At 38.7% G+C, this 11,522-nt stretch overlaps 1 protein-coding gene across 1 annotated transcript in view; it reads right to left on the bottom strand.

Annotated features, from left to right (window-relative positions):
* Positions 1–5,118: 5,118 nt before the first annotated feature.
* Positions 5,119–11,522, bottom strand: part of LOC103903076 (solute carrier organic anion transporter family member 4C1) — a 30,393-nt gene continuing 23,989 nt past the window's right edge. Inside the window, exons 10-13 of the mRNA XM_009284209.1 lie at positions 10,457–10,644; positions 8,314–8,378; positions 6,387–6,524; positions 5,119–5,243 (exon numbers count right to left, since the gene is read on the bottom strand). Of these exons, the coding sequence (XP_009282484.1) occupies positions 5,119–5,243; positions 6,387–6,524; positions 8,314–8,378; positions 10,457–10,644 (516 nt within the window). The remainder of the gene's footprint in view (positions 5,244–6,386; positions 6,525–8,313; positions 8,379–10,456; positions 10,645–11,522) is intronic.

Here is an 11,522-nt window from a genome sequence, read left to right as displayed (position 1 = left end):
TCAAATACAAAGAATTAGCTCATTTTAACAGGGGCTCCAAGCTTCCACTCTCCAAACAGAGCTTGAGATTACCTTATCATCATCCTTCCTCTGCAGAAGAGAGAAATGCAGTCTTGATTTTGAGATAAAAGAACACACAATGACAAAGAAAGTTTAGATCAGAAGTTTAGTCTCAACTGTAACAGCTAATTACTGTCGCTCCCTTGTAAGATTCCTGGAATCCTACGGATTTACCAAGCAGAGGCTCCAATAAAGTTTTGGAGACTTTATTTGCACTAGCCATGCAGAGCAATATACTTAGGTTTAGAAGCTCACTTCTGGCTCCCAGATGAATTAAAACTTTTGCTCAATTACAATGTTTAGTTGGACAGCCTCATTTGCACTAGGATTTGTTTCTAAAAATAATCATGCTAGTTAGAAGAAGCAACTTTCAAAAACTTTTAAATCATCTTTATTTTGGAAAATACTTGAGATTCTTCTTAAACCACAAATCTGTGGTAGTTAATACAACCTCAAAGACATGAGTCCATGAATTTAGCAGTCCAAGCACTCTAAACAGTAGTTCACAGAGCATGTACAAATCACAGAAGACTGTCAACTGATGTTTGAAATATTTTATCACTGTTAGCATGAAAAGAACTAATATCACCCAGTGAGACATACACACAGTATTAGCTGCTAAATGTTGCTTAATCATAGAATCATAGAATCATTAAGGTTGGAAAAGACCTCTAAGATCATCTAGTCCAACTGTCGACCCAACACCACCAGGCCCACTAAACCATGTCCCTAAGCACCTCATCTACACGTCTTTTAAATACCTCCAGGGATGGTGACTCCACCACTTCCCTGGGCAGCCTGTTCCAATGTTTAACCACAGTAAATAAATTTTTCCTCATGTCCAATCTAAACCTCCCCTGGCGCAACTTGACGCCATTTCCTCTCATCCTAGATGCAAGATACAAGCTGATATTAAAAAAAAAACAACCAAACAAAAAACCTAACAACAAAACCCAAAAAAAGAAACCAAAGGACACTTTGCAAGAAAAGACAAGTCTTCCCTTGCAAGAATCCATATAGCAGTTACACATCATATGGTGAATGGGACAAAGGCTGTGGGGGTGAAAAGCGGCACGGACTCCGGCAGGCACGGCAACCAAGACCTTTGCTTGCTTTTTGTTAGCATCTTTTATAGCAAGCAGAAGTGTACACGCGCTACCTGCAGCTTGCAGATAGGTTATAGCCTTGTGTTCACGCGCATCTATGCTCTAGCAGATTGGCTCGTTCTTCCTGATCATGCGAAATGCCTTCATGGCCTTTATCTTGTTTTTCTCCTTCCAGCTCCGTTATTTTCTGCTTATGTGCCTTGTCATGCCAGGTGGTACAGTGTTTGCTCATTAAAATCAAACTCAGGAATGTCCGTTAGTGAGATTCCCATCCCCACAAAAGGCCACACTGAGGAGCATCTCACAGAAACACAGAACCGTTTAGGTTGGAAGGGTCTGCTTGAGATCATCTAGTCCAACCACCCTGCTCAAGGAAGGTCAGCCAGAAGAGGTTATTCAGGACCATGTCCAGTCAGGTTTTAAACATCTCCAAGAATGGTGACTCCACAACTCAGGCAACCTGTTCCAATGTTTCACCACCTTCACAGTTAAAAAAAAAAAAAGGTTTTTTGTGTTCAGATGGAACTTCATGTGTTTCAGTTTGTGCCCACTGTCTCTTTTCCAGGCAGCTGGGCATTAATAAGAAGAGTCTGGCTTTCCCCTCTTCAAGGCTCAGATCCCCCTGAGCCTTCTCTTTTCCTGGCTGAAGACAGCTTCCCCAGCTCTCTCAGTATGAAGGATACTCCAGTCCTTGATCATCTTTGTAGCCCTGCACCACACTCCCTCCAGTAAGTCTGTAATGCTCTTGTTTTGGAGAGCCCAGAACTGGACACAGTACTCCAGGTGTGTCCTCACCAGTCCTGAATAGAGGGGAAGGATCACCTCTCCTCATCTGCTGGCAATACTTTGCCTAATGCAGCCCAGGATGCTATTGGCCTTTTTTAAAGAAAGGGTGTATTGCTGCCTTGTGGTCAACTTGTCCACCATAAACCCAAGGGCCTTCTCTGAAGAGCTTGCTTTCCAGCTGGATGGCCCCCTGCATGTTACTGGTGCGTGGGGTTATTTGTCCCTAGGTGCGCAGGTCTTTGCACTTCCCCTTGTTGAACTTCATGAGGTTCCCATTTCTCCATCTTGTCAAGGTCCCGCTGGATGGCAGCACAACCATCTGGTCTATCAGCCACTCATCCAGAGCACAATCTACTCCATCATTCAGGTCATTAATGGAGAAGCTGACCTGGACTGGCCCCAGTATTGATCTGTGGGGTACAGCACTAGTGACTTGACTCAAACTGGGCTTTGTGCTTTGACCCTCTGGGCCCAGTCATTTGGGCAGTTTTTAATTCACCCTCCTTGTCCAAACACCTAATACACACTTGTTCAGCTTGTCTGTGATGTTTACCTTTAGTTAGTAAAACCTTTGACACAACATCTACTGCTCTCCACTATCTATTGCTATATCTATTAATTTAACATTGCTATGACACAAGGTAAATGGGTAAACTTGCCCAGTTCTAAATATTTGGTCTCTCTTCTAATCATTGTGCTGCTCCTCCTAAACTAGAGAGGGTAATATTTAACAAGTCATAGGCTAGATTATAAATTGCAACAGCCTTTAGCCTTAACTGTAATGTTACACCATGGCAAAACTTCCTTCCTTCTCCACCCAAATAACCACTCTAGTGTAACTAAGTGCACTGATAACTTCTTCAGAAGAGGAAGCTCCTGTTGCTCTGCCCCACAAGTTTTGTAATCTGTGCAATCACATTAAGCAGCAGAAACTGTAAACTATGATCTCACAGGCTAAGACAGAACAAGAGAAGCAAGTTTACCAGTTTAGCTACCATGCTGCATGTCTTTACTATGAAAAAGTGATTTGCTATACCCCACACAAACCATGTCAGGGCTGGAAACTGAATTCAGAGTCTTAGGCCATATTCCCAAACCTTATGGAAGATTTAGTTTTTTTCAAGGGAAGTTACCCACCTTGCTATGAGCCCATTTATCAGGAAATTATGTTATCAGGAGACATTCAACTAAACAGAGCAAGCATAAATTCAGTTGTTGTATTCTGCCCCTTTCGTCCTCTGCCTCAAAAGCCATGAAGTCTTTTGCGTTCAGGAGGTGTAGTCTATTTTGTTTCCTGAATAGTTCTTTCTAAATAGTTATAAAGGATCATCTTCTTGAGTTGTATACTTAACCTCTACCTAGTTTAACAGATGCATTTAAAGAGTTAGACGAAATATGACCCATATGCCACAGTCCTTTGCTGTAGCACTGGTTGAAAAATCTTGGTAGAGTCAATGACTAGAGTCCATGTAACCAGATGAAAAGGGCACACGCGGCTGCATAAGAGTGACACGCACAGCTAGTGCAACAGAAAGGAAGCTTACCTTGTGGCAGGTGCACCCACCCCAATAAAGACCGGGGGCATTAAGACTGCTGTGTCCTTACTTTTTGTGCCCTTACTTTCACGCCTTTAAGGTGGCAAGTGCTGACTGTCACGTACACACCTTGGGGCAGTAATTATGGCCACGTATACACCCCAGGTAAGGAGTAAGAAAGTCAAGGCCCTCAGACAATTAGAAATGACCATAGGGCAGATTCAACTAGGGTATAAATGGAGCCCCGTCAGAGTCGGTCCTCCGCAGAGCAGGGGGGCTGCAGTCAGGGACTCTCCCCTTGGGGCAGGGCGCCGCCCAAGGAAACTCCTCAAGGTTGAGAGTCCTCATCTTGTAGGTGAGTGACTGTGCACATTTTGGATCCTCCTTTCTAAAGCCGGCTGTGCAGTATTAATCCCTCATACACCATCCTGAACCTGTGGTTTACTGATGTTGTCAGTGTTGAACAATTTTGATGAGCCTCATTTCTAATTAGTTTTCTGCTAAACAATTTTGGTTTAAAGTTTATTTTTGAATCTATCACCTGCCTAATTTGATTTTGTGAGCCTCTGTGACATACATTAACAAAGTAAAGCAAGTGCAGACAATATCTTGCTCATTAAAAATTTCCAGTCAATATTGAATGATATTTCAGTAGCAGGCAATACAGTTTAATATCTGGTAAGAGTGGCTAATCTGTATAGCACATGCGTTGTGTTATACAGTTTTAACAGCATGCAGTGTATAAGTCAAAATGAACAATTAAAGCTGTATTTTCCTGCTTTTGATGCTTGCATACATATTTGTTGCTAGCTTTCAGCATTGTGTTTCTTGGAGTTGAGAAGCGTAGAACGTAGTCACTTAGAAATGACATAGCATACACAGAATTAGTAAGAAAATAGGTTTTATTTTCAAATTTTATAGATAAACATTAACAATGCCTAAAGCAAGCAGCTGGACAGCAACTTTCTGTATATATTCCAGATAGAAACTCAGGCACTTAAATTAACAAACATTTTGCTGTAACAAACTCAGCTATCCTATAATAACTATTTACATTTTTCTACAAATACTAAAAAGTGAACTTATGCCATTAAGATAACATGTAAAACTATTTTAAAACATGTCCATACTTGCACATTCCCAAAGTGTATCTACAGTCAAAATCCCCAACTAAGGCACTAGCCCAGATTATGTGCACATTAAAATAAGTCCATTTTAAACATCCACAGTTCCCTTTAATATACCAAGTTACTTGTTTTCTCCCACTACAGCCTCACTCAAGTATTACTTTATAAGCAGGGGGAAATGGGGCTCACAGTCAGCCCAGTTCAGCTCATTTTTCCTGTTTTTTTGATCGGACTATTCCACCTTGTTTCACTCAAGTTATAAGTTAGACATTTAAAATTAGACTGCGAATTTAAATGTCACTTTTTTGGATATACACAGTGGAATACTAAGAAGGATCTTTAGCAAGTTAGAGAACACTACACATTCACAAATATTTTAAGTTGTTCAAGAATTGAGTATGATCTTTTATATTTAGATAATGGTGTATAAGAACTTTGGTACAAGTGTTGTAGCAGTGCTTATTCTTATTGGTTTCTTTTGAAAGCCCCCAGTTTGCTCATGATTTATGTGTGTATAGCAGATACCATTTCTGAATCCTTTTGTGACAGGGCTGCACTTGCTGGTGGAGGCTTGTACAAACATACTGCCATGACCACAAAGATGATCGTGATGATTTTGCAAGCAGCACCTGAATGCAAAGAATAGAAGAGTCCTTGTTGCAGTCACCTTCAATAACAGATAAGAGTATTTCAGTCATTTATAAAGTTTCACATGGTGAGTTACGCTGTAAGACTTTTAAATCGATGCTATGAATTTCAGTGTATTTTACATGAACTGCAGAGGGCAGGTAAAGGCAGTCTTCCAACTGACTTCGGACCCCTCACCTGCCTGCCAGTTCTTGCTTGCAGCAGCTATTGCCATTACTTCAGTTCTGTATTTCTTCACCCCATTCTAATCTGAAGTGCAAGTCTTTCTTACTTCTTGTTTCAGTACTGTTCTTCATTGCATCAATATTCTCTTTGCCACAAACTAAAACGCCCCACATACAAACCTGTTAAGTATTCTCTCCTCAGCTACCTTAAAAGGTTGTTCCATTTACTCATCATCGGTACACAGTGGTGTTTGTGCAACTTGGGGGGGCAAGGAGAGGGGGAAAAGAGGAGGGATTCTATTTTATCACAAATATGCCTGAGAGATACTGAAACCTGAAGTTATGACTCCTGCTTTTTCAGTTTCAAGATTAGATGTTAGCAGTTCCGTTTATGCACTGTATCACAGTTGCTAGAAGACAGGACAACAGCAGTTATCACAGATGCAAGCTTAGCCTGCCTCCCCTCCCCCAGATATACCTCACACACTTGAAGGGAACAGATTATTAAACAAGTTGGGAAGAGTTTTGACTAGTGTTCAGAGAGATTTTCAAGATCTTGATATTAATTTAGGGAAAAGAACTGAAATATGACAAGAGGAGGAAAGGTCCTCAGACCTTCAGCTGTCAACAGACCAAGCCAGATAAGACTGAAATGTGTGCCATTCCCTTAAAATTTAGTAAATACAGTGTGACAATGAAGAAAGACCAAAGAGCAAAACTATTTTGTATTATTATTAAAAAAAGTTTCCTAGGTCATTTTTTAAGAGCCACTTAATGTGGTCTTGCTCTTACCATGCTATTTTGCTTTTTATTATGAAAAAAATAAAGTTTTTTTTTAAAAAAACACTGCTGCTAAAAAATAAAAGGTTAAGATTCTATTTTAAAATAATTCCCGTCTAGCAGTCAAGGTCAGTATATCTATTACCTTGTACATGTACTTAATATGAAGAAGTCACTTACTTATGCCCATCAGCAGATAAGCCATTCTTTCATTGTCATAAACCCAACAGGCTCCTTTAGTTTTACATTCATTAATACCCCACAGAGTACAACTGTTGTCTATAGCAACACCAAACAAAATTGGTCCAGGAATAGTACCTAAAAAAAACCACAGTAACATGTTAGAACGTTTGAGTTACTTGGAATAATCTTACCTGGTCTTAATGCATATAGTGAAATGCCAAGCTGGTGGGGAAGATAAAATGGGATAGCCACACACTAAACATTACATTTTAATCAAGCTCATAGGGCTCATTAAATAGCAAGTGTACCTCTTCCATTGCTCTCAATTAATAGGTAGGGTGCATAGTGTCAGTTAATTCTGTATACAGCTCTCACTTTACCAAGCAAGAAGTTTGTTCAAAGACTTCAGCTTCTCATTACTTCCTCGGTTTTCATTGGAAAAGAAAAATTTGATTAAAATTAGGGGAAAAACAGCTAATCAAGGAAGCAGGATTTTAACAGAAAGAAAAGAAGTCCCTTTCCTCAGATGATATACACTAACCTGTTCCAAATGCAGAGAACTAAAATATTAACATGTTCAATCACATAGAATTTATTAGATTTGTGTGATTTTTGTTACAACAGTGCTTTATAAAGCACAAGTGTTTTGCATCCAGGTATAGCCAATTTCATTATAAACACCCAAAGTACATCACTGCATGTCTACCTAACCTACTCAAGGCCTAAACTGTTCTTGAGCTAACAAGCAGCTATATCCTCACTACAGCTCTTCTGTCTAGGACCCCTGTGTGGTTCCTTCAGCCTACAGCATAAATATCTTGTCGGTAGTAATGCTGTTAGTCACTGCCTTCTTCAGCCACAGTCAGTACAGGCAGTGCAAAAAGTTCTCCTATCCTCTGCTCCACAAGAAAGTCAAGAGTTAAGACTCAGCCAGAGATATCTTAACTTTGAGTAAAATGAAACAGAGAAGCCCTCATACAACACTTTACACTACCTCACAGCTAATTTCTACCTGTGAGGATGTTTACTCTTGCTATGCTTTATTGGTAGAACGACTTAGATTAATTGGAGTTTGAATAGGTACAACAAAGCAGAACTCACACTGCTAGATATTTGATCTCAAATGGCAGGGAATGGCTGCAGTACTAAATATTGACATAAAAGTCTACTCGCTGACCAGGCCTTGACCCAGTCTTGAATTACACATGCCATTTAGAAAGTGTCTAAGACAAAAACAAGAGTTAAAAATATGCCTGAGAAAATTCAAATGAGTGGTTCAGAGAATACCTACATTTAGCTTTATGTTTTATTTAAGGTGATTCCCCTGTCTTACTGAGATCCTAGAGATACTTAGGTTTAGAATTTAAGTAGTAGATTTCCCACATCAAAACTCAGTAATTATTTATGTACAAGTGTCTACAATTTCAATAAAGGATAAAGTTAGAGGAATTGAAAGGGAAGAGAGAAGAGGGAAGACTCCACTTGTCCACTTTAAAATATACTGGCATGGCCAATAAGGATACAACTGTATGAGACGGTGTCACTTTCTTTTAACTTCTGGAACTTGGGATGTTAACTGCATGAAGCTGTTTTCTATTACATCACTTTTTCTTATCTCAACTTTCAGAATAGGCCTCCTTCTGGGGCAAGTGACAGCAGGTGCCTTTTGCTGATAGGATGACAGTTACCTGTATTTTGTTTATGCCGATAAGAACAAGAAAGGCTAAAATGAGCACGCATGCCCTATTTAAAGAGGAATTTGAATCCAGATGGCATCTGCCTTATAACAAGTGTATTCTATAAACCAATGACAGGCTGCTTCAAGCTCCTCTGAAAGCTTCTTAATGCATTATTTTTTTAAGTCTAGAAAAACATCAAATAAGTAGATTATTCAGAGGCAAGTGTTTCAACAAGAAAGTCATACCCAGTAGTCGTAGAAATACTGACTGTACTCCAAGAGCAAATGAGCGCTGTTTATCCGGCACACACCTGTAAACAAGATTTGCAGTTTAAGACTTGGTAAACAAGTTTTAACTGTTCCATTTCTCTGCTTTGTCTCTCAGTGAATATGCTTTGTCTTAATATACTCTTTAACCTGTTAATTGCAGAGGGTTTTAGAAATCCAGTGTGCAGAACAAGTAACCTAAGAACTTCAAGGTTCTTTTGAGGTGTTTTGACAAAAGATAGAAGCAACTCCTATAGCTCATCAAGGCATTTTAGATTGCTGTTTTGTTAAACTAGTTCAAAAATAAAAAGCTAGCTTACCAGCAGCACCCTGATATACTGTTGAACTTTTTTTCCCCACAGAACCACCAAGGATTTAAGGACAATGCTAGAACGCAATCCTGAGCTACTATTCCAAAAGAAACAATACACGAATTGAGACTAGGCTTCAGGACAGCACAAGGTGTTGTATTTCCCATAACCTTTACATACAGTCACCTGACCTTACAATTAATCAGTTCTGGCCTATGCTATACAAATCAATATATGATTTAACAACTAGCAGAATTTACCTCCTTACCTCCTACCCATTTCTTTCAGATACTTCTCTACCAACAAACATTTTTATCCTGCCAGTGTCTTAAAGATACTACCATAAAGATTAAATACAACCTAACTTAATTTATAGAATTGAGTTTCAGCAGTATTTTCTTTAATAAGCTGTATCATTGAAGAACTGTCAGTGCTAAAAAAAAAAAGACAGTATTTAAATATTCAGGAGTTATTCCCTCATTCTGGAGTATGTATTAGGATTAGCCATAGAAAAACATCCAAGATGAGCAGTTATCAGCAGTCACTGTTAGAATCCCTCTAGCCATAAGGCAAGTAGAGGAAGGTGAATGAGTTTTGCATAGTGTGGATTGTTATTTCTAGCACTAGAACACTGTCACAAACACATGGGTTTACACTCAAAGTTGAACAGAGTAGGCCCACTGAGTATCAGATATCAGAATACACTGTAGTAACTTACCTCACGTTTAACTATTTAAATTAGGTTTTGCACATTTAAACTGCTCTACAGTCCTCTCTTCCATAAACTGTTTCACCATTTCAGTTGAAGTGTACAAGGATTCAAAATGCCAAATGTTATTTCTTAGAATTATCTAAATAAAACTATGTCAGCTCAGTTTTGAATATAATGCAAAACTTCACATTATTTTATCCCCACACTAATATGACAAGCTGTTAATTCTAGATTTACACCAAGTCTGAAGAGGAGGCTACTACAAAGCACTGTTGCAGTGTATCACTCCCCTCTCCAACCCCCTGACTAGAAAGTTGGAAAAAGAGCATCTAACCACACCCTCCCAAAGCATCATGTGTATAGTGCACATATACCTACGCATCATGAACATTTTCCCTCTAGAAGTATTAGAGGTACAAGTCAGATTTCAACATAAAGTGAAACAGCTCTACTTTCAGAATGAGGACGATGTATCTAGCTTTCACGCATATGAGTTTCAGCGATTTTAAAGACAGTCAAACCGCTGGTTAACAGCCACATACATGCTGTCACTTTTTATATTAATGATTACCATACATACAACATCAGTATCATATGAAAGGTAGTCTACAGTTCTTGACAGACTACAATTTTGCAAGTCAGAACTCTGAACTGAGACAGGAAACAAAGGTTGAGAATATGAGACTGATTGCTATTTTGTTCTTTTCTTGGTACAATTTAAAATCCTGGCACTACCGATACACATACTAGTTGAATATTTTCTTCATCCAAGCACATAGCACATTTATGCCTTCTTGCTTTAACTAAAACAATCAGGAGTGCTCCCATAAGAGAGGGGTTTTGCTACAAGTAGGAAAGAATTTTTTTTTTTAATAGATTCAAACAGTATCTACTAACCAAATGTAATTACAGAGATGACAAACAGTGGTATGACTGTCTTCTGCTTCAAGTACTGCCTGCTTACTACACAAAGTACTACAACAGGAAATCCCTCACACATTGGTTTAAGTCCACATTCCAAAGAAAAACAAATTAGAGTATTTTACTGATCTGAGTTTTCACAAGAATGCTACCTACTTCTCAGCCCAAAAAAACATACCTGAGAATGGCCACAGTTGTTGGAGTAACAGCCATAAATGTAAAAACAACAGCAAAAAAGAAGAAGGTCAGGAATAAAGGTAAAAATTTGCATTGTGTTGGACATTTCCCAGGGACAGCTTCATAGAGAAAGTCTTCTGAACCATCTTCTCTTTTTGGTTTCCCAATACAGGAACAGTTGTGGTACATCTACAAATAATTTATAAAACAAAATTCAGCTCTAAGAATGACACTAAGTGGCACTAATATGGTGGATGTTAATTGGGTCTGCATCACACTGAATACAATAAACCCTGACTTTACAGTATGGGAAACCATCCATTTCCTGATAATCATATAACACTATAACCCTCATTTTTAAAACTGGCTCAGTAGAACTTGACTGATCCAGCTCACCTGAGCAAAAATTATTTTTGGTTTTGTGATCTAAAAAGACAGTGATAGTCTCTATTTTGTGTGGAGCAAGTTTTTAGGTACAAACATAAAAGACTTAAAAGTAAAGAAGATTTTAGAGTTAGACGAATGACCATATGCAGTATATAATATTATACAGAACCACCATCAGAATAAGCCTTGAAATGCTAACTTTTGCACCTGAATCTTGCTACGGATCAGTGAAGATAACACCAGTTACTGTATACAATTAAGAAAGGACAAGCTACAGTTGTTCAAAACAAGATTTTTTTTTGTATCAATATATATAGAGAGAGATAAAAAAAAATTAAAATATGTATTTTTCAAACAAATCACCTCTTTGAAAGTGTTAAACACCATGGAGGGCATCAAGGGTTGAAGGAAGGAAGGAAATGTCCCTTTTGTCTTTCCCCATATGAGACTGGTTTTATTTACAAAGTGTAACTTCTGAACAAAGGGTAGCCAAAAGCTTCAGTTCCCTTACAGCAGGCAATATCTTACATGGTTCTCAAAAGTCATTTTTGAGCAGGTAGTGTGGCTCAGCCTAACATAGAATATAAAAAGCCAGACAACTAGCAGAAAAATTTCAAAGAGAGCAATGGGTTTGAGCTGGCTTCAACCCACATATGCCTTTCCAACAACTAAGGGAGGCC

The sequence above is a fragment of the Aptenodytes forsteri genome, unplaced genomic scaffold (genome assembly GCF_000699145.1).
Source record: "Aptenodytes forsteri isolate BGI_AS27 unplaced genomic scaffold, ASM69914v1 Scaffold69, whole genome shotgun sequence".
Taxonomy (NCBI): Eukaryota; Metazoa; Chordata; class Aves; order Sphenisciformes; family Spheniscidae; genus Aptenodytes; species Aptenodytes forsteri.
Note: the sequence above shows the minus strand (reverse complement) of the source record. Positions and strands in the feature narration are given on the sequence as shown.